General features: G+C 38.0%; 1 protein-coding gene across 1 annotated transcript; it reads left to right on the top strand.

The window, feature by feature from the left end:
* The first annotated feature begins 2,083 nt into the window (after nt 1-2,083).
* LOC114317299 (uncharacterized) lies at nt 2,084-24,710 on the top strand. The gene is made up of 6 exons (XM_082902977.1): nt 2,084-4,037; nt 7,205-7,302; nt 21,098-21,215; nt 22,491-23,363; nt 23,469-23,612; nt 23,704-24,710. Exon 1 carries the CDS (start codon nt 2,136-2,138, stop codon nt 3,672-3,674), a length of 1,539 nt encoding a protein of 512 aa, XP_082759103.1. The 5' UTR covers nt 2,084-2,135; the 3' UTR covers nt 3,675-4,037; nt 7,205-7,302; nt 21,098-21,215; nt 22,491-23,363; nt 23,469-23,612; nt 23,704-24,710.
* The last annotated feature ends 259 nt before the right edge of the window (nt 24,711-24,969 follow it).

Raw genomic sequence — 24,969 nt, 5'->3', positions numbered from 1 at the left:
ATGGTTTTTTTTTTAATGTTATTTAATCTTTTTATTTACTATTTTAATTTTATTTTTAATATGATTGAAGTTAGATAAACATAAACACTCACAAAGAAAAAAAATGTGATTGTAGTTAGTTCAATGGTTCTTTTTTTTTTTTTTTTAATGTGATTGTAGTTAGTCAATGGTTTTTTTTTCATTTATTTATTTATTTTATTATGGGAAAAATGTGATGTGATTGTAGTTTGTTCAATGGTTCTTTTTTTTTTAATGTGATTTAATATTTTATTTACTGTTTTAATGGTTTTTCTTTACAATTATTTATGAAAAAAATATGATTGTAGTTAGATAGCATAAAAATATTTGTGATTTGATTTGATTTTTTTCTGATTTGATTTTTAAAGTACCAATTATTGATAATGATTAGATTGTATTTTGGAAAAAAAATTCTAATTGATTTTTTTAACTCACAGTGTTTTTTGAAAAAAATTTATTGTGCTTTTTTAACTATCAATTCACTTAATTTGTGATTTGATTTTTAACTGAATGTGTTTTTTGAAAAACAAAATGGACTGTACTCATTAGGGTCACGTAATGTACCAATTATTGATGATAATTAGATTGTATTTTGACCCCCAAAAAAAATTATAATTGATCTTTTTAACTCACTATGTTTTTTGAAAAACAAATTATTGTGTTTTTTAAATTATTGATGATGATTAGATAACATTAAAAAAATTGTGATTTGTATGATTGAAGTTATCTCCTTTTGTTTATAATTTTATTTTTTAATATGATTGAAATTAGATAAACATAAACACTCACAAAAAGAAAAATGTGATTGTAGTTTGTTCAGTGGTTCTAAATAATCTTTTTAATTTACTATTTTAATGGTTATTTTTTTCAATTGTTTTTTCATTATGAGAAAAATGTCATTGTAATTAGATAGCATTAAAAAAGTTGTGATTTGTATGATTGAAGTTATCTCATTTTGTTTATAATTATTTTTTAATATGATTGAAGTTAACTCACAAAAAAAAAAATGTGATTGTAATTTGTTCAATGGCTCTAAATAATCCCAATCTGAATTTTCTAAATTTTTTATTAAAAAAAAACAGCATTTATTGATTTGGTCAAAATCCACTGATCAACATTTATTAACTTTTTTCAATCTACATGTCTTTCCACATACCTGCATTTATTGCTTTGGTCAAAATCTCTTGATCAGCATTTAAAATCCCCTCAAACAAATAATTGTAGATACAAACCGTGTATATTTACTACAACACCATTTTCAACCGTGTATATTTACTACAACACCATTTTCAACTTTTTCCATACACTATGGTTAGTAATAAAATTGTTAAATTATTTTTATAAAAAATCTTAAAAAACATAATTTATATATTAAAAAAAATCTAAAACAAATATAAATATCTATAATTATCCCGTGCATAGCACGTGTGATAAGCTAGTTTTTAATTTTATTGCGTTTGTCTCCAAAAGAATAAATCGCCTATTTTCAAAAGGTTAAGGCTTTGTGTACTATATACACGTTATGACATTTGTGAGCTTGATTATTACAAATATTGTACCTCAATCATATAGGAGTCATAGCTAAAAACAAAAAAAAGTTATAATCAAGCACCATATAATCAAAGAGTTTTTAGATCATAACTAAAATAATGTTACAATCAATATTGTATTGAGTCATAACTAATGTACAACAAACTCATAATCAAGTCTTAACTAACACCTCTTATAATCAAGTCTTAACTAACACCTCTATATGTAATAAACAAAGTCATAACTATTTCCTTTTGAAAAATATATTTGTACTTTATTTTATCAAAAAAAAAATAAAAATGAGATAAAAAAAAAATTACGATTGTCAAATAGACTAAATTTTATTTATTTATTTATAAATAATATGTAAAAAACACTTTATAAAATCAATTATTCAAATAATCAAAACGGAACTGCTCGCCCTACAAAGTCGGTCAAGTTTTGTCTCTTTAGCCATTGACTTGACTCTCGTTGACCCGATCACATTATTAAACCAACTAGCAGCCTCAAGTTATGAAACACCTACTACCACCAGCACTCCCCAAGCAACGTTCCACCCAAAAAACCCCGCGAAACCCACCTATAAAATGTTCAAAATAACCCCAATAACAACTTTTCAAATCCTTCTCTCCGTATTCTCCGTACCACTCCTCATCGTGCCCTTGCAAGGAAACTCCCAATCTACTGATTTAGAACAAACAATCCTACTCAGACTCAAACGACACTGGTCCAATCCACCCTCCATCAACCACTGGACACCATTACCACCAAACTCCAACTCCTCCACCCACTGTAATTGGCCTGAGATAACCTGCTCCAATGGCTCCGTCACCGGACTTTCCCTCATTGACAGAAACATCACCGGACCAATCCCACCGTTCATTTGTGACCTCAAAAACCTCACCGCCATTGATCTCCAGTACAATTACATCCCCCGACCCTTCCCTACCGCTCTCTACAACTGTACCAAACTTGAACATTTAGACCTCTCCCAAAACTTGTTCGTCGGCTGCATTCCAGGCGATGTTGACCGGTTGTCGACTCATCTCCGGACCTTCAACCTCAGCGGCAACAACTTCACCTGCGATATCCCAGCAGCCATCGGGCGGTTCCCCGAGCTCACAATCCTTCGGCTTTTTCTAAATTTGTTTAACGGCTCTTTCCCACCAGAAATTGGCAACCTGTCAAGGCTCGAATGGCTGGAGCTGTCGGACAATGAATTTGCGCCGATGGCGATACCATCCACCTTTACCCAGTTGAGGAAACTTAAACAACTATTGATCAAAGGTTCAGGTTTGATCGGTGAAATCCCGGAAACAATTGGGAATTTAGCAGAGCTCGAGGAATTGGACTTGTCAAACAATAACTTGACTGGTACAATTCCGAGTGGTTTGCTGCCGCTGAAGAATTTAACAATAGTATATCTCTACAAAAATCACTTGTCCGGGCCAATTCCTCAGCCCATTGAAGCTTTGAAGATGGAGGAATTCGATTTATCCGAAAACAACTGGACAGGAACAATTCCGGATGATTTTGGTACACTAACAGAGTTGTCAGTTTTGTCTCTATTTTCCAATCAACTCTCGGGGGAGATACCGGAAAGCATTAGTCGCCTTCCGTCACTGAGATATTTAACATTGTCCAACAACAATCTCTCTGGAACATTGTCGCCGGACTTGGGGCAATATTCCATTCTTCATGGGTTTGAAGTCGCCCAGAACCATTTCACCGGTAAGGTGCCGGAGTACTTGTGCACTAATGGTGGACTAATAGGAATTGCGGCATATGATAACAATTTGAGTGGTGAATTGCCTAACTCACTTGGCAATTGTTCGAGTTTGTTGATTGTTCGGGTTAATAGTAATCGCCTTTCTGGCAGTATTTCAGCTGGTCTCTGGACATCAACCAATCTGACATTGTTGATGCTTAGCGATAACTCCTTTACCGGTCAGCTTCCAAGAACACTTGCACCAAGTTTGTTACGACTCAAGATCAGTAATAACAAGTTTTCCGGTGAAATCTCAACTGGGTTGTCTTCTTGGAAGCATTTAACAGTGTTCAGTGCAAGTAACAACCTCTTTGTTGGGGGTGATGCTATGGCACATTTTGGTGTACCATATATTTAGTTATGAACTTATATGATTTTATATCATAACCTATACCATATTAGTCATAACTATCACCATATTAACTCATAACTTAGTTATATTCAATTATTTACTTATACCATATTACTTCATAACCAGGTCATAACTAAGTTATTAAATAATTTTTCTCTTAAATTAGGCAACCGGTGTACCAGGTTACCAAACCCAACAGAGCAAAGTCAGAAGTCCAATAGTCCCAAAGCCAGTTGGCCTCCCTCTCTGGGTCGTGCTCTTGCTCTTGCTCTTCTCTTCTCCTCCCTCCTCTCTTCCACCATAGCTGGAGCTTCAGCCATTGCCGAAGACCACCAGCCCCGTTGGCGTCGGGACCACCACTCTCTCAGTGTAACATCTGTCTTCCTTGCTCTGTTTTTGTGTTTTTGAGTTATATGGTTTGAGTTATACGGTTTGGATTTGGATTACCCGTGTGTGCAGGTTTTATTATGTGTAGATTTTATTATGGTGTGTGCAGATTTTAGTGTGTGCAGATTTTATTTTTGAGTTATTATGGTGTGCGCAGATTTGAGTTATGATGGTGTGTGCAGATTTTATTGGATCTTGAATGCTTATTGAGTTATACGGTTTGCAGATTTTATGGTGTTTTATGGGTTGGGGTTTTCAATTTTCCTTTCTTTTGTATTTTCCTCTGCTTTCTCGTTAGCCACACACACACACACACACACACACAGAAGATGTGCGTGAGTGTGTTGAAATCAAAGTTATGATGGAAGAGTCTGACAATAAATAAATAAATTAATTAAAAAATATTATTGTCAATTTTAAAATTTCGACAATATTGAAGTTTTTTTGGCAGCCATGGCAAATATTTTGTGCATGCTTTAGTTATCTCTTTGGCGTCTTTGTGCATTTTGGACTATTTTTGGATTTTGAATTTGTGAAGCAATTTGTTGAGAGAAAATAATAAGAAGAGATTTTTGTGAAAAAATTCATCCTCTATTTCATTCACAAATCCCTTTTTTTTTCTTTTTTTTTTGTGAAGATTTTTTTTTCTTTTCATTTACAAATCTTTGCACAAATCCTTTTATTTCTTGCAAATTCATGGTATGTTTATGTATGCCTCATATATACTTACATTTACATCACTGTTGCTTTCTTCTTGGTGCAACCCAATTGAATTTGTTGTAGAATCTGCAATGGTTTGTAATTAATGTCCATGAAAAACAAATCATAACATTTTAATATATAATAATAACATACATTTTCGTTCTAATTTTAAAAACGTTACTAATGCATGATGGATAGACACTCGCATGTTTGTGGCTCCCATTTTGTGTGAGATCCATAAACATGTGAGTATCTGTATATCATTATGTGATTTATTTTATATCAGTAGTATTTTTTAGTCCTTAATCTTTTGAATAATTTCGTAAAAATCTCAAAACACAAGAATCTTGAAAATTGTTGTGTAGTGAAAAAATAAAAAAGTGAAATGCCAATTAAATATAAGTTTTAAATTTCTTTTCTCTTTTCTATTCTCTTCTCAAATCTTTCAAAATTTAAAATTCAAACACAACTTTAAAAAAATTAAATTCGCAACAAATGATAGAGAAGGCAGAGAAACAAGGACCTGTTTGGGTTGTGGTTGGGAGAGAGCAATTAATGCTTCCTTTCTAATCAGTGGGACAGTCACAGACATCATTCTCAACCAAACATGCACCTCCATGGAAACAGAAAATGTCACCACATGGTACCCCTGCAAGCTCACAGTGCTCTCCACTATGCCCTGTTTGGCACTGGCATTTATAACTCTCACCCTGCACTATCTCCTCGCAAGTCCCTCCATTTCCACACCAAAATGAGTTAGTCCCATCACACATTGTCATTTCCTCATCACAAAACCTCCCCCTGTTAATCAAAACAATAGAACACAAGAAGTTCCATGATGTTTCAATTCCATGAATCTAATCAACTAAAAAACAATGAGCATCAAGTATAGAGACAAAATTCTTTCTTTAAAAAAAAAAAACTAATAAAATACAGTACTGACAACACTACATTTATTTTGGATAGAGTCACATTCTATCAAAATAAATGCAATATTAATACTGATAGTATGACATTTATTTTGAAAGGAGTCACACTCTATTAGAATGAATGTGATATAGGCCGCATTTTTTCAATATACTTTTGTATGACAAATTTATGTTTATAACATTATTAATTATTTATCATACCAAAAAAGTGCTTGTTCAAGAATTTCAAGATTTTCTTATATTGGTGTTTGGTACATTAATGATTCAAGTTGGTATGAAAACTTCCATTGAAAATCATATGGTTATAAATTGAGAAATAGTTTCAAAAATTGCACAAAATATAGTGTTGGCAGCACTGCATTCATTCTAGATGAAATTATACTAGAATAAACGTAATGCTGGCAATACTACATGTTGTACATTTTTCTATGAAAAAATTGTGTTCGTAGCATTACTTGTTTCTTTTTCTTCTTCTTCCATTTATTTATTTATTTATTTAAATCTTGCTAAAGAATTTCAATATTTTCTTATAATGGTGTCTAGCACAAGAATGATTTAAGTGTTGTATGAAAACTTCCATTGAAAACCATATATATATATATATATATGAGTTTGAATAAAGCAGGCAAGTTAGATTTACCCTTGGAAAGGTCGATCACCATCTAAAATGGTGGAAGGGTCTGGAAGATTGCAAATACAGTGGCCAGTGCTGTTGCATGATCCAGTTTTGCATCTGTCGTCATCACACGGTAGAGCAGCAGCAGCTTTCACAGTATTGGTTGATCCAAGAAACAGAGATAGTATAATTAGATACACAACTCCCATGCCAATTGACATTTCAAGAATATGAGAGAGAGAGAGAGAGAGAGAGAGAGAGAGAGAGAGAGAGAGAGAGAGAGAGAGAGATTGTGATTGCTTCATCTCATTTTTTGAGATTTGTGTGTAATGAATGTGACAGTCTTTGGATTTAAGCAAGGCGTCAAGAGATAGAGGAAATGGGATTTTTATTTTTTTATTTTTTGGAACCTTACCAAGTAGTAAATCTTATATACCGGTAATTACCTACAAATTACACGTATCAATTAAGACGGATAGAACGCCAAAAGAAGTCAAACTTTAAATGTTTCAATTTTCCAATTCGTCCTAAGATAAGCCTTTTATTATTTAGTAATACTACATGTTTATTATAATTATAAATATCAAAATGTTGTCTATATTCATTCTATGCAAGGACTCACAATACGGCAATTCAATCTCAACCCTTCCTTTATAATCCGAGCAACTCTCTTACCACAATTTCTAAGATAGGAAAATGACCTATTGTTTCAATGCAGAAACTGAGGCTGAGCTTCTAAGTACATGCACTTTGTTTCTTTTCTTTTCTTTTCTTTTACTTGAATTCAAACATAAAATAAGCTAAACTTCCTCTTGAATTTTTTAACTTCTGCACAGACCAATCTATAGATATATGGAAAAGTATTATTAACTTCTTCTTGAATTTTTTTTTTCCTCTCTCAGCTTTTGCCTTCATCAGAGCTCCCGTGGATCACTCTGACCACTCTTACCGTTGTTCACTCCGGCTGCGACATCACTTCGGCTGCTCGACATCCTGCTCGGTTAGTTTAGAAAATATTCAACAGACTACTATACTTCTATAATTAGTTCTCTATACTGGTATAAGACAGCATATAATCCTTGAAGCTAAGCTTCTATATAATTCTTGAAGCATATTGATATTAACTACCCCTGTTTGGCTCCCATTTTTTTCTTCGGTTTTTAATTTTAGTAAATTTTATATGCAAACATATATATAGGTTGCTAATATAACAGGTATAGATCCAAATTCATTAAATCTACATTTCAAGCTTCTACTGTATCATCCCAAATAGATAGATAAAAGATGTATATTCTACATTTATATCTGGAGGGATTGTAAGCACTTTGTACAAACTTCATTTCCTTCCACCATTAATCTACTTAGTGACAAGTAACAAAGGGTGTAATAGAGATTACATTTTCCCATCCCCTTATCAGACTACATTTTCATGTCCTAAATACACTAGAAAATTGGCATTTCAAAAAAATCAAAATCAGTTCTCAATTCAATTTCCAATAAAACTGCAAAAAATTGGGTATCTTATATGATTTCACAATTCTTATTTTTCTTTTCAATCATCTTCTTAACAACAAACAAATCATTTTTGTATTGTAAAACAAAATTGTAACGCCCTAAAAAATAATAACAATAAACCCATCAAATAAGACATTCATTGACATGCGAAATAACCACATTATTCTATTTATCAGAATTTCATTACAAAAGTATTACATGTTAACAACAAAAGCAAAATGCCCTATGGGCTTACAGCTTTCCAAGTTAACACTTGGTTACAACAAAAGAGTGCTAACTCAACTACACATTAAGCCATCGGCTTGTATATACATGTAATACATTAAGAAGGAACTAAAACAACAACAATCTGCTCGCCTCTAGCCTCCCAAGCTATGACCTTGGAGGTGGCATGCTACCTGTACCTGAAAATGATATTCCCATATAGGGTGAGCCACAGCCCAGTAGAAATACACTAAACCAACCATGAACAATGACTAAAAGATTAGCAATTGATAGATGGCCAACACTGATACATCCACATAAATCACATTTTATGTCATACGACTTATGAGTCCAAGTTACTTTCCATTTTCCCCTTTTCAACAGATAAGCATATTAGCTCTATCATCATCTCAACAGATATGTATAAAAACTATATCCCACATTCACAGATAAGCATATAAGCTATATCCAAATTCTCAACAGATATGTATAACAACAATATCCCACATTCACATATAAGCATATTAGCTGTATCGACACTTCACAAAGATGAGCATATTAGCTCTATCTTCACTTCTCTAGACAAGCATATGAGCTGTATCTATGGAGTTCATCCCTTATCTTCTCCCAATACTATCCGGTTTAGAGGTACATCCCCCATCTTCCCCCAAACTGCGGAGTACATCCCCCATCTCCTCCTCCACACATAACGTATACAAACACATTGGTTCTATATACAATCACCCAATACATACAGTTAATGTATTCTATCAACCGTCAAATTCCATGACACATTCCATTGATTAGTTTCCGTTTGCCTAATCATCATGCATTGTCTACAACAATCACGACTATCCCCCACCGATAGCCCAAAGCAGTTATTTCTAGACAGAAAATAAATGCACAAATGGATATTCAATTAACATTTCAATTCGGTGTGCGATAAACAATTCAACTACACCCTTTAACCCCATGCACTCCCAATCTCAACAATTCCATTTCATTTCCTCATTTCTCACAATTAATTTCCCCAATTAATCAATCAATGTAATTAGGTCATTTTCCATAATTAACATTACAACCCTTAGGTCCCATTTTCATCAATGATTCGACATTTATTCCATTCCTCTATACCAAACATGCATCTAGGTTTATTATAAATAAAACCCCAACTTTTGTAAAATAACACAAAAGCCCCAAACTTTCACAAAATTACCAAACCAACCCCAACATCTCAAAATACCAAAATTTAAAGACAAAATCCATAGAGAGGAGTAGGATATCCCTACCTCAAATTCGGAGCTCCAAGGGAGAAGATGACAAAACCCGACGTGCTCCAAATCCCGAAATTTTCAGATTAAAATGTAGCCCTCGACGATCAACAACTTTTTTGTAAAGGCCAAACGTGAGCAAATCACTCCTACTAGATCAAAACCTAGAGAGAAGGCAGAGTTCTAGAGTGAGAGGCTCAACAATGGTGTTTTTGGAAAAGTAGGAGAGAGAAGAGAAAGTGAAAAAGTGATTTGAAAAGTCAAAACACGGAACTTAAACCCAGTCGCCCCGCTCGAGCGTCACTCACAGACTCCCGCTCGAGCGTCAACAATCCCGCTCGAGCGGCGGATACACACTCCCAGAACTTTTACAGAACCAGGTCTCCGCTCGAGCTTCCAACTCCCTGCTCGAGCGGCACTCACACAACCCCGCTCGCGTGGCCAATTCCACGCTCGAGCGTCCAACACTGCACAGGAAATACTGGATGGGTGCAATTCCCGCTCGAGCGCCAAAACCCCCGCTTGAGCGGACAGGTCAAAATCTGGGCAACTAGTTTTGGTTTCTAAACTCAACCAACTTGTAACAAACCTGCCCAACACATCCTACAACTCAAATACGAAGTAAAAAGGATGTAAACAAGATAATAATCAACTATCAACATCCACGGACACATGTCCGGATCACTGTACAACAAGGGTAAATCCGGGATCGCTATAACCTCCCCCCCATAAAGAATTTTGTCCCCGAAATTAAGCACAAGTTTTCAAAAACAAGTTTTCCTTCATTTTAAACAATGTTACATTTTAACATTCAACAATTCGACCCATTACCGGTCATTCCATCCCTTTAACAAGGGGCATTTCACAATATGTAAACAACATATGTACTTTCAACATGCATCACCATTACGCATTTCCTTTCCAATTTCAACAATACATTCAACATATATAATGTTACATTCAACTTCCATATGAGGCAAGTTCCAAAACATACTTCCAATAAACCAAAACATTTTCAATGTTTCACAACTTAAGACATATATAAAAGCTCTTAAGTTCAACAATTGTTCAAAATCTAAATACAAGATTACATATCAACAAACAAGTCCGGATATTTTTCGCGGACTTCCAACTCACGTTCCCAAGTGGCTTCCTCCACTCCGTGATGTTTCCACAAGACTTTCACCAAAGGAATGGTCTTGCCACGTAGGACCTGATCCCGCCTATCCAAGACCCGAACCGGTCTCTCCACATATGAGGCATCCTCATCTACCTCTAAATCGGTCCAATCCAACACATGTGATGGATCTGGCTCATACTTCCGAAGCATACACACATGAAACACGTCATGCACTCCGGACAACTGCGGCGGTAAGGCTAACCGGTAGGCAACCTCACCAATCCTCTCAAGGATCTCAAAAGGACCAATGAACCGAGGGGATAACTTCCCACTCTTCCCAAACCTCATCAAGCCTCGCCTAGGTGATATCTTCAGAAAGACATGATCACCTACCTCAAACGCCAAAGGCCTCCTCCTATGGTCAGCATAAGATTTCTGACGACTCTGGGCTGTAACCAGCCTCCTACGGATAAGCTCAACTTTCTCCGTCGTCTCCCTAACCAACTCCGGACCCAACAAAGGTGCATCACCCACCTCGGCCCAACAAACTGGAGACCTACACGGTTGGCCATACAAGGCCTCAAACGGTGCCATACCGATGCTAGACTGAAAACTGTTGTTGTAGGCAAACTCTACCAAGGGTAAGTGCCTCTCCCACGTCCCACTGAAGTCCAGGACACAACCCCGAAGCATATCCTCGAGGATCTGAATAGTACGCTCAGACTGCCCGTCAGTCTGAGGATGATAAGCCGTACTAAAGGTCAACTTAGTGCCCAAGGCACTCTGCAAACTCTGCCACAACCTGACAGTAAAACGAGGATCTCTATCCGAGACGATCGTCACTGGGACCCCGTGCAACCTCACTATGTCCCGAATATACAAGTCGGCAAGATGATCTATCGAGTCTCTCACGCACATAGGAATAAAGTGCGCCGACTTAGTCAACCGGTCTACAACCACCCAAATAGCATCACTACCCCGCTGAGTCCTCAGAAGACCTACAACGAAGTCCATAGTGACATGCTCCCACTTCCACTCGGCAATAGGCAAGGGTTGCAACAAACCCGCTGGCCTCTGATGCTCGGCCTTCACTTGCTGGCAAGTAAGGCACTTCGATACGAAAACAGCCACATCTCTCTTCATACCCCGCCACCAAAACTGGCGACCCAAATCCTGATACATCTTAGTACCTCCCGGATGCACCGCAAGGCGCGAATGATGGAACTCTCGGAGTACTTCATCTCGGCAAGACTCTGGCACAAACAAACGGTCTCGGTATCTCACACTCAGGTCGGGATACACCGTCAAACCCTTCTCAACTTTCCCACTGGAGATCTTCTCTCGGAAAGACTCTACCTCAAGGTCACTTCTTTGTGCCTCGAACACTCTAGTCACAAGCGTAGGCTGCGCAACTACAGAAAACAAGGCCGCAGCCTCAACGGATTCACTCAGAAGCAAATCAAACTCCCCAAGTGCACCCAACATCTCCCATTCTCGGATGGCTATACTAGCTACATCACTAATGGATTTCCTACTAAGGGCATCGGCCACAACATTGGCCTTTCCCGGATGATAATGCAACTCAAAATCATAATCCTCAATGAACTCCATCCATCTCCTCTGCCTCAGATTCAAGTCTCTCTGTGTAAACAGATACTTTAAACTTTTGTGGTCCGAGAACACCTCGAACTTCTCACCATAAAGGTAGTGCCTCCAGATTTTCAAGGCAAAGATCACAGCCGCTAACTCTAGGTCGTGTGTAGGGTAATTCTTCTCGTGTATTTTCAACTGACGTGAGCCATAAGCTACCACTTTCCCCTCTTGCATCAACACGCAACCCAAACCCTCTCGTGAGGCATCACAATAAACCGCATAACCCAACCCTCTCTCCAGAATAATCAACACCGGAGCGGTGGTCAATCTAACTTTCAGCCCTTGGAACGACTTTTCACAAGTCTCACTCCACACAAACTTGACTCCCTTCCGAGTCAGTCTAGTCAACGGTGACGCTAACCTGGAGAAATCTTTCACAAACCGGCGGTAATACCCAGCTAATCCCAGAAAACTGCGGATCTCAAACACACTCTTAGGCTGTGCCCAATCTTGCACTGCCTCTACCTTAGATGTATCAACAGACACTCCTTCCCCGGATACCACGTGGCCTAAGAATTTGACTTTTCCTAGCCAGAATTCACACTTCCCAAACTTGGCATACAGCCTATGGGCTCTAAGCAACTCAAGCACCACTCTCAAGTGTTCCTCGTGCTCCTCCTCTGAAGGCGAATAGATAAGGATGTTGTCCACGAAAACGACTACAAATCGATCCAAGAATTCCTGGAAGATTCGGTTCATCAAGTCCATAAAGACTGCCGGTGCATTGGTAAGCCCAAATGGCATCACTAGAAACTCATAGTGGCCATACCGCGTACGGAATGCCGTCTTCGGAATATCCTCCTCCCTGACCCTCAACTGGTGGTAACCCGATCTCAAGTCTATTTTAGAGAAACAACGGGAACCCTTCAACTGGTCAAACAAATCATCTATACGGGGCATAGGGTACTTATTCTTAACCGTAGCCCGATTCAACTTTCGGTAGTCAATACACAATCTCAAGGCACCATCTTTCTTTTTACCAAAGAGGACCGGTGCTCCCCACGGTGAAACACTAGGGCGAACAAAACCCTTATCTAGCAATTCCTGGAGCTGAACTTTCAACTCAACCAACTCTGCTGGAGCAAAACGGTAAGGTGCCATAGAAATCGGTGCCGTGCCGGGCACTAAATCAAAGGAGAACTCGATCTCCCTATGAGGTGGCAAACTAACGAGATCCTCGGGAAAGACGTCCGAGTACTCACAAACTACCCTCGGCAAAACAACCTGGGTTTTATCACACTCACCACTCTCAAAGCTAGCAAGTAGACCACTAAGCTCACTTCGCCCTCGCGAATCATACCCGGTGGCAAAACACAACCAACCCGGTCTCCCAAGAAATGGAACCACTCCCCGCTCAAGGTACATAACGTGACCCTCTGGCGGTAGCAATCGATAACAGCCCGGTATGACGATAGCCAGTCCATACCCAAAATAACATCAAAACCCTTCATGGGCATGACAACAAACGGAAAAGGAAGCCAATGGTCGGCGACCTCTATATCACAACCTCTAACACCTTGTTTCAAGATCAACTCACCACCCAAAGGCGATACCACACAAATAGGAGATGCTAACTGTGCTAACTCCAATTCCAAAACAGATGCAAATGCAGCAGATAGGGGTGTACACGGGTCGAGTCGGCTCGGTTTTACCACTGAGCCGTCACTCGAACCGATCTACTTCGAGTGGAGAAGAGTTCATCCGATTTCGACTCATATGATGATCGAAACCGTGCATGTCGGTTGTTCGGTTTGGCGGATGGTTTTCAGTCGAGTGATTTTCTTCACTATTTTAGTTTAATGGCTTTTGTCTCCCTTACAAAATCACAGAACCAAGCACATACACAAAATCACAATAACATACTATACATATCTACTTTCCTCACAAACTATATATGAAAGGAACAATGGATAAAATTTGAAAACAGAGAGGAGATATTTGCGATACAGCACCGCCGTTCATGTCTTCAACCAACACTCAGTGAACTCCTCTTTCTGATGATTGCCACCTGTGCTCTTTCATTTGCAACAATCAATGTCCCGTTCATTACTTGAGCCCAGTTTCCGTGAATGCGATTAGATCTGAGAACTCTGTGTATGAGAGTGAAAGACTTTGAGATGAGAGGGATGATGAGAGTATAAAGGAAGTTAGAGAGATGGACGAACTTTAGGGTTTCTGAGAGAGAGGGAGAAAGAGGGAGAGAGAGTCGATGGTTTCTGAAAGAGTGAGGGAGAGAGGGTCGGTGGCGTTTGACTGATAGAGAGAGAAAGAGGGACATATGGTGATACTGTTGTATGACACAGAAAAAGAGTGAGAGAAAAAGCTGAAGAGGCGTGAGGCAGATACAGAAAAATAGGGAGAGCGAAGCAGGTGTGAGAGACAAAGGAGAAAAGAGAGAGAGAGGGGGGTGAATGCGTGTATGTGAGAGTGAGAGAGCTGAAGAGGCGTGTGAAGGAGGAAGATAAAAATAAAAATAAAAAGAGAGAGAGAGAGAGAGAGAGAGAGAGAGAGAGAGAGTCAGAGAACACGTGAAGGGAAGAGACACAAAAAGAAAGAGGGGAGAGAAAAGGACATCAATGTCAGGCACAATTTTTAAGAATCCTTATCACTTGTAACTCACTCCTTATAGTCTATTACAATCAAGTGTTAAAAGTCAATATCACTCTGTCAGGTTATGATGTTTAGAGATAAAAAACACAATATAAAGAGCCAATAGCCCACGTACACGAGTAAAATTATATAATATAATAAATATCGGTCGGATCGGTTTTTCGGTTATCAAGTGTAGGAAACCGTGGCCCGTTCGAAAAAATTAATTTTTTCATTAAAAACACCCGCCACCGACTGTTGGTTATGGAAAAACCGTCCGTGGGTTGATTTTTCGGTTCGGATTGGTTGGTTTCGTCGGATGGTTCGGATTTTTGTACAGCCCTAGCAGCAGATACAAAAGAATGAGATGCACCCGTGTCAATCAACACACTAGCAACCGAGTTGCAAAACAGAAAAGTACCTCTCACTACCGATGGAGCCGGTACTAAATCCTGCGTGGTAACAGCATACACGCGCCCTGTAGGCCCCTGGTCTACCTGCTCACCTCTAGGAGCATACGACTGTTGCACTGACTGGGACGACGAAGCCCCCGGATTGGCCCTCGAGGCCTGCACAGACTGAGCTGGCTGAAATCCCTGCGTCTGTCTAGAACCAGACGCTCCTGAAGTGGCACTCAACTGCGGGCAAAACCTCTTCAGGTGCCCAGGTTGTCCACACTGATAACAAGACAAGGGCTGCCCCCTGCCCAAACTCTGACTCTGCGGTCTAGCTGAAGAAGAAGCAGCTCTCTGACCCCCACCCTTCTGTGGGCAAACTGAAACCTTGTGACCCAACTGGCCACACTTGTAACAAGCAAACTCCCCCTGATTGCCTCTCTCCGAGCCTGCACTCGGCACTGGAAAGGTCGATCTAGAAACTGCACCCTGAGATTGCTGAGGGTTATAACCCCTCTGCCTCCTACCATCACCCTGGCCATCCTGGCTCCTCTTGGAGCACCTCTGCTCTTCCTCCTCTTCCTGCATCATAATCTCCATATGAGCAGCAGCATCTACCAAATGTCTATACTCTCGGATGTAAGACCCACCAACTCTCAACTTGAGGTCCCGCCTCAACTTCTGCTCAAACTCGTAGCAACGGCGTTCCTCAGACGCCACCAGTTCAGGTGCAAACCTGGACAGACTGGTAAAAGTAGCCTCAAACTCGGCCACTGACAAGCCCTGCTGTTTAAGCCGGCTAAACTGATCCCTCAGTTTCTCCCTAGCTGCTGCAGACAAAAACCTCTCCTGGAAAGCATTTACAAACGCCTCCCATGTGCCCCCAACACGAGCCTTCTCATACTTCCACCATTGACCCGCATCTCTCTTCAGTTGGAAAGATGCCAAGGTCACTTTCAGTGCTCCGTCCTCGATGCCAAGCATCTTGAACGTCTTACTCATTTGCTCTAGCCACTCATCTGCCTTCAGTGGCTCCTTCGGATCCCTGATAAACTCATCCGGATTAGACCGGAAAAACTCCCTCTTCAAGAAGGAAGGCCCTGCCTCAGCTGCCTGATTCCCAGCCCTAAGAATACCCAAAGCTCCTGCTATCTCTCTGGCCAAAGCACCCATGGCCTGCTGACCCGCTGGCTCGGCCACATTGGCCTGGCCAACTCCCTCCTGCACTGCCGAAATCTCCTCCGGTAACGGTACCTCCTGCCTCGCAGGTCTACCCCGCCTAGCACCTCTTCCTCGTCCTGACATCCTAATAAAGGTAATACAGAACGTTAGCACATTCACAAATGTGCCAAAACTAAACACTCATGTCCTAATGCATGGACAACTGTAATTCACTCCACGTAAGCACATAAACACATAAGCACTTACGAATTTCATTTCCGGATAATGATAGTCCCGAGGCGTTACTAGAGTTCCAGTTAGAAACAGCATTGATCAAGTGCTTTTCCAACAAGACTCCCAGAAACCCAAGGATCCAATCAACATCCTAGAAATCAAATCCCATACCCACATAGTCACATAAGCATGTTATCAATTAAGCACATAGCATATGACACTACATCTAAGTCTCTATCAAGTTAGACAAACAAATTGTGATCCTAATCACTTCCCACGTACCCAAAGTATTCGAACACGGTACGCTGTGATACCAAGTTGTAACGCCCTCAAAAATAATAACAATAAACCCATCAAATAAGACATTCATTGACATGTGAAATAACCACATTCTTCTATTTATCAGAATTTCATTACAAAAGTATTACATGTTAACAACAAAAGCAAAATGCCCTATGGGCTTACAGCTTTCAGAGTAAACACTTGGTTACAACAAAAGAGTGCTAATTCAACTACACATTAAACCCTCGGCTTGTATATACATGTAATACATCAAAAAGGAACTAAAACAACAACAATCTGCTCGCCTCTAGCCTCCCAAGCTATGACCTTGGAGGTGGTATGCTACCTGTACCTGAAAATGATATTCCCATATAGGGTGAGCCACAGCCCAGTAGAAATACACTAAACCAACCATGAACAATGACTAAAAGATTAGCAATTGATAGATGGCCAACACTGATACATCCACATAAATCACATTTTATGTCATACGACTTATGAGTCCAAGTTACTTTCCATTTTCCCTTTTTCAACAGATAAGCATATTAGCTCTATCATCATCTCAACAGATATGTATAAAAACTATATCCCACATTCACAGATAAGCATATAAGCTATATCCACATTCTCAACAGATATGTATAACAACAATATCCCACATTCACAGATAAGCATATTAGCTGTATCCACACTTCACAAAGATAAGCATATTAGCTCGATCTTCACTTCTCTAGACAAGCATATGAGCTGTATCTACGGAGTTCATCCCCTATCTTCTCCCAATACTATCCGGTTTAGAGGTACATCCCCCATCTTCCCCCAAACTGCGGAGTACATCCCCCATCTCCTCTTCCACACATAACGTATACAAACACATTGGTTCTATATACAATCACCCAATACATACAATTAATGTATTCTATCAACCGTCAAATTCCATGACACATTCCATTGATTAGTTTCCGTTTGCCTAATCATCATGCATTGTCTACAACAATCACGACTATCCCCCACCGATAGCCCAAAGCAGTTATTTCTAGACAGAAAATAAATGCACAAATGGATATTCAATCAACATTTCAATTCGGTGTGTGATAAACAATTCAACTACACCCTTTAACCCCATGCACTTCCAATCTCAACAATTCCATTTCATTTCCTCATTTCTCACAATTAATTTCCCCAATTAATCAATCAATGTAATTAGGTCATTTTCCATAATTAACATTACAACCCTTAGGTCCTATTTTCATCAATGATTCAACATTTATTCCATTCCTCTATACCAAACATGCATCTAGGTTTATTATAAATAAAACCCCAACTTTTGTAAAATAACACAAAAGCCCCAAACTTTCACAAAATTACCAAACCAACCCCAACATCTCAAAATACCAAAATTTAAAGACAAAATCCATAGAGAGGAGTAGGATATCCCTACCTAAAATTCGGAGCTCCAAGGGAGAAGATGACAAAACCCAACGTGCTCCAAATCCCGAAATTTTCAGATTAAAATGTAGCCCTCGACGATCAACAACTTTTTTGTAAAGGCCAAAGGTGAGCAAATCACTCCTACTAGATCAAAACCTAGAGAGAAGGTAGAGTTCTAGAGTGAGAGGCTCAACAATGGTGTTTTTGAAAAAGTAGGAGAGAGAAGAGAAAGTGAAAAATGATTTGAAAAGTCAAAAAACGGAACTTAAACCCAGTCGCCCCGCTCGAGCGTCACTCACAGACTCCCGTTCGATCGTCAACAATCCCGCTCGAGCGGCAGATACACACTCCCAGAACTTTTACAGAACCAGGTCTCCGCTCGAGCTTCCAACTCCCCGCTCGAGCGGCACTCACACAACCCCACTCGAGCGGCCAATTCCACGCTCAAGCGTCCAACACTGCACAAGAAATACTGGATGGGTGCAATTCCTGCTCGAGCGCCAAAACCCCCGCTCGAGCGGACAGGTCAAAATCTGGGCAGCTAGTTTTGGTTTCTAAACTCAACCAACCTGTAACAAACCTGCCCAACACATCCTACAACTCAAATACGAAGTAAAAAGGATGTAAACAAGATAATAATGAACTACCAACATCCACGGACACATGTCCGGATCACTGTACAACAAGGGTAAATCTGGGATCGCTATAAAAATGGTAAATGAAGGACCAACCTCAAAATGAACCAACCAATTGTTAATTCCTGCTCCAAACCCCTAATCAAGATGGTAAGCCGGGGGAGACCCATCCAAACAAACTGCACAATAGCAGAATCCTAAACACATTATAGTCAAGATTGTAAAAAAAATTTAAATTGGCTTATTATGAAGAAGATTTTAACCTGCTCCTTTTGCAACAGCATTCTGAACATAAGTTATGCCAACATAGAAGCCTTCTGTTTTGAGCAATATTAGTACACAAACTAGCATTTGCAACCATTGTCCTAATCTCCCATTGGCCATTATGCACCTCTGTTAAACATACCATACCATTGAAATTCTAAGAATTATATGTAAATAACAGAGAAACCCAAATAATAATAATAATAATAATAATTAATTTAATTAAATTACAAGGAATATATTGGGAAATTTGATAGAGAATAAATTGTTTTATTGATAGAGAATAAAACCCAGATGAGTATTTCGATATAAACAAGCTTTGAAAACCCAAACCCAGTATTGATAAAACAATAGTCTTCTACAGAAATAAGAAGTGGGCTTGAATTGAATTGATACACTAGTGTCAGTATATATATAGATATGAATTGTGTGGTGTGTTTGGTTTGGTTTTATTGTTTTTATTAACCAAAAGAGAAGAGAAGAGCCAACCGACAAGAATTGGCTCCAAACCCAGTAAAAAAACAGAGGCACCAAAAAGTGAAACCCAAAAAAAAGCTGCTGCGATGCGAGAAAGAGAATTTGCAGCACAGAGAATCTTATCGGTTTACGCGCTCCTCTTTCTAGACTCTGCAATTAATCAATTACAGGTGGATAATAGTGATTACTGTTTTTTCAAGGGTTAAACTTTCAATTTCACTAGACGTTGCAATTTTTTATCGATAACAATCAGTAAATGGAGGTTTCTCATCACATCACGGGTGATGCTATGGTACATTTAGATGTACCATACATTTAGTTATGAACTTATATGATTTTATATCATAACCAATACCATATTAGTCATAACTACTATCATATGATCAAGCCCAGCCATGTTTGGAAACCCCCTATGAGAGATTGTTCTAAGACGTAAGAAATCCCTAGTCAACCCATCATTGCCACCTCCACCACCACCGCCTTCATTACTTCCCCTCATTGCCATCCCTTTGGCATTACATGGTCTAATTTATTTTTTTTATCACCCAAGTAGAGAGAGAGAGAGAGATAGCTTAATCCTCCAAGGTGACAATAAGGAACGAAAGAGCAACAAAAAGCACAACAAAAGATAATGACCTTCGATAAACCCCTCCCACTTCCAACTTAGTTACTCCCACTCTTCCTAGCAGGATTAGCAACCATCCTTGGCTTTTTTTTTTTCTTTTTTTTTCTTTTTTTTTTTTTGCTTCAATAGAAGGTAAGTAATAATGATAAACACAAGCAAATTAATAAAGAAAATATAGAAAAATAAAAAATCATCTGGATTGAAATAGAGTGATGATAGGATTACCTCCAACATTCATGTCAAATAACACATATGACCGCATATCGAACTAGCAAATACACACATCTTGATTTTCCATTAAATAATTAAAAAAATATCAAAATTACTTGATTCGAGAAAAACCTATTTTCATTCAAAACCCTCAAACTTCAAAGACACTAAATTATTAATTTACTTCTTATTTTTCTTTTTCTTTTCTTCCCCCCCCCCCCCCGGGCTTCTTTGTTGTTTATTGCTTTTTCTACAAGAGCATGAAGATACATGAAACAGAAAAAATGCCTTTAAAAAATTATTGTTCTTCTGTTTTTGGGGTCTTTGATTTATTGATTCATTCCAAACTAGAGTTTATATGGGTTTATGTGTGGTATGTATGGTCATGCTACTACACCCATTTTGAGATGTGTACCATATGCAAATTATAACATTTGGCCTAATTTCCAAAGGATTTACACTCTAACATGTATCCTAATTAATATGCTATATACTTATTAGAGTTCTATAAACCCTCATGTGTAATTGTAATTATTTTACATTTTTTCATCACTAATGATGCCCTTTCATATATGCTATTTTCCCACCACCTCATTAACTCTTTTACAAATAACAACTTCATTTTGGAATTTTTAAAGTTTTGACATGTTGGTTTATGTCTTTTAATTTTTTCGCCTCTCCCTTAGTTTTGTGTTTTGGTTGAAATTCTTCATTCCTTATTTTTGGCAGGTAAAAGGAGAGGCCAATACCTCTTACATCTGTGCTTATATTTCGATCGACGGAGTACACTACAGCTATTGACTTCTGGTTTGCTGGTTGTGTTGTTGCTAAACTACTTCTTCGACAGGTACATATTTTTTCCTACAAGGTCCTCTATGCTTCAATATATTTAAATTATATGGTATGCGTGATGGCCAAATTAAAAAGCAAAATATTTATGATATAACTTGTGCAGTCACACCCTCATTCATCACAGTTTTTGTATTAAAAAAAAACTAAGACTAAAAGTATAAGGTCAAAGTTAAAAATTGTGACCTTTAACCAATTTTGTAGTAGTGCTCATATATTAGTATTATTTATTATGAATCTAAAGTATCAATGACAGAATAAATATAAATAATAAAATCAAATAATAAGCATAGCATTAATACAAGAGAAGCTCTATTCACAACCCAAGATTCAATTGTGAGTGGCAGTGGGTATAGCAGTATGCAAGGGTCCTTAGTGCATCAAATCTTTAGTTGGTGTATGTATATTACTGAATACAACTGTATCAAATCATTCTCCCATTTTCTAATTTCTTGTATTTTGTATTCTAAAAAACAAATTGCTTTCCTAAACATTTATAATTTTCAAGTGCTTTATGTGGTTCAAGCCATCCCCAAACCCATGCAGAGAATAAAAAAAAAATTAGCAAGATAAAATATGGGAAAGTGAACCACAACATAGCTAAAACCAAAGCAAGTAAAACCAGTTAATAAAGATATTCAACCTTCTGACTGTACACCTAAAGTGAGACTTGAAGGAGCAAAGGAGCTATACATAACCATGACATCGTTTTTTATTTTTTTCTATAATAGTCCCAAAAATAAAATAAAAAACAATGTCGTTTTTATTATCAATTCGTATGGTGCCAAAATATTTGGCTCCTTTTTGCGACAAAAAAATTTCCTTACCAAATTACAAATTTTGTCCAAAAAATTAGCTTCTTTAATCTATTTTTTATGCTAATGTGACCTAAGCTACTGGGGTATCATTTTTTGTTTATGATTAGAATTTTTTTGTGTCTTTCCTTTTTACATTGGAAACATAGTCTTTGTTAACTACATTATTATAAAACAAATCCATTCATGTGTGCATGTCGTGCATTTGATGAATGTACTATAACCTTTAAGATTTTTGTTTGTTTGTTTTTTTTCCTAATCAAAAATATTATGAGTTTATTTTTCTTGTCTTTCTTTACAAGGAATTCTGATTGAAGCCTAATGGATAAGCCGACTGATCCTCCAAAGCGCTCGATCACTCCATTCATTTTCTTTTGATATTTCGTTAATATCTATTTGTATGTAGTTATATATTTTCCATTATACGAATTCTTATATTCATTTTCATATGTTTATAGCCAAGAACAATCAATGGAGTTAAAAAAAACCCAAATGAAAGTAGACGTGAAGGTAAGTGCAACGTATTCTTGTTGTTTGTAGTATTCCTTTTGTACTTGTAAGCTTGTATGTAATTGTTCATATGATTTTATGCATGTAATGTAGGATATTGGGGACAAATGGAATCAACTACCTGAAGAAGAAAAAAATAAGTATATATAAATGGGAAAGCTGCAATCTGAACAATATGCCCAATTAAAAACTGTGGTCTAACAAAAGCCTCCAAAAGTAAAAATTCAAACCCGGATTGAGCTTACATCAATTTGTAAGATTATTAGAAGGTTGGACAAAGCACAACAACAAGCAGTGAGTGATATGGGGTTTCATGGCATCCTAAGCCTTAGGTGCACGCACATAGATCATGACTTGTGTCATTGGTTAGTTCAGAACTTTGATCCTTCAACTCATTCATTGAATGTCCACGGTCTTCGAATGCTTCTCACCGTAGAAGATGTTCATGAGTTGATGGGATTACCTTCCAATGGTCTACCTGTGAAGTTAACAGAGTCCGTAAATGAAATTACAAACCTATGTGATGAACTTGCGATGAAGAATAAATTTGTTCCGTTCACATCTTTGAAATCTTATCTGCTTGAAACAAAAGATGCTGGAATTGAATTTAAAAGGAAATTTGTCTTATACATCATTGGAGCCCTCTTGTGCCCCACCACAAAGGCAGGCATACACCAATCATTCATTAAAATGGTTAAAAATGTTGAGTCCATCAGTCAATTCAATTGGGCAAAGCACACCCTTGATTTTCTTGTTGACCGCATTGCTATTGCTAAGGTCAAAGAGCGGTCTGCTATGTGCGGCTGTTTGCTTCTTTAATGGTACTTCCCCTTGATGTGTAGTTATTTCATCTATTATTTTTTATTGTATATTGTCTAACACACATTAAAATGACTTCTTTTTTTTTTTATTTTTTTCCCATGTAGTTATTTTACTTGGAACAATTTGCTCGCAAAAGGGAGTTGGTGGCAACTTCCAACTCCATTCCTCGCTTATCCTATTGGGGCAATTCAGAAATTAAGCAGGGTTTGAATCAAATTAAAGCTTTGGGAGGATATTTAAATGTTGAGGTAAATATTTACAACACATGACTTTTTATAATTATAGCTCAATTTACATTACACCTGTGACATTAACAAGTTATTGTATATCTGTGAATAGGTGGCTTTGCCTAACATTGGTGAAAAGTCCAATGCAGTAACTCTTAGCCAGGGAAGAATTGACAAGAATGATGACTCCCGATTGGCTAAAGTTGAGAAACAAGTCATTGAAATTCATGCCCTTTTGGTCCAAGGCCACAAGGACACAAGGCAAGATGAGGATGAGAAACGTCTAACCAAAGTGGAGAATCAAGTTGAAAAAATTCTTGAGTTGTTAGAAAAACACATACCAGTTGATGGAGAACAATTTAAAACACCACCAACCAAACTACTTGCGGGGCAGCGACTGGTCAAAATGGAGAACCAAGTTGGTCAAATTCTTGAGTTGTTAGAACGACGCATTCCAGTTGATGGTGGAAATGTTAAAACACCACCAAGCAAACTACATGAGGAGCATCGAATTGACATTGAAATGGTTGGTCTCAATGATAGTGGTATCGAAAAGGTTGCAGCCAATTCCCCGAAGTTTGTAGATGAGGATGAGATAAGGAATATGAATGACAAAAAACCAATGGAAACTTTGCATTTGAGAAAAACAAAACCAATCCTCACACCACCAAATGCAAAGGCAGTTGCAAAGAAACGAGCCAAATTGGTTGGTGGGAAAGCATTAAATAATGAACAACTTTCTATTCCACAAAAGGGGAGATTGCGCGCAAAAAAGAGCGATACAAAGGCAGTCGAAATGAATGCTGTAACAATGTCATCATCATGTAGTGTTGTTCGTGGTCCTCAGACTCGAGGGACCTAGAATTGCAAAGCCAGTCAGTGGTTGCGTACACCTTTTGTGAAATTTGATGTAAAGAAGAAAAGACCACAGTTGAAGCCATCGTCAACTGACAACAACATTGACAATAATATTCATGACAATCTCGATGAAGTAAACTAAATGATTGTGTCTCAAAACATATTTGATATATGTGTAACAAATAGTGTTTGTTTCTTACTTTTCTTTTACTTGTATCAGCTATTTGATAATTTACTTGATCAACTTGGGGGTAATATTGTTCCTGAAATCCCAAAGGTTTGGAACTAACTGTTATAGTATCTTTTGTATATGTGGTTATTTTGCGCTAACATACACTAACCATCTTCATGAACATACACTAACCAAGCTTGATTTGTTTTATGCACTATTCTTCTCAATACCTTTACAAGTCATCCGTGCCTTTGCCAGACCCATTAAATGACTATGACAGTCTCGTTCTACGATATGCATTTGATGAATCTCTTTCAGAAGGGTACAATTTGACTACCTTTAACTTGT

Source organism: Camellia sinensis, chromosome 13 (assembly GCF_055761805.1).
Source record: "Camellia sinensis isolate YWXY chromosome 13, ASM5576180v1, whole genome shotgun sequence".
Classification (NCBI taxonomy): domain Eukaryota; kingdom Viridiplantae; phylum Streptophyta; class Magnoliopsida; order Ericales; family Theaceae; genus Camellia; species Camellia sinensis.
This window is presented reverse-complemented; position numbering and strand designations above follow the sequence as displayed.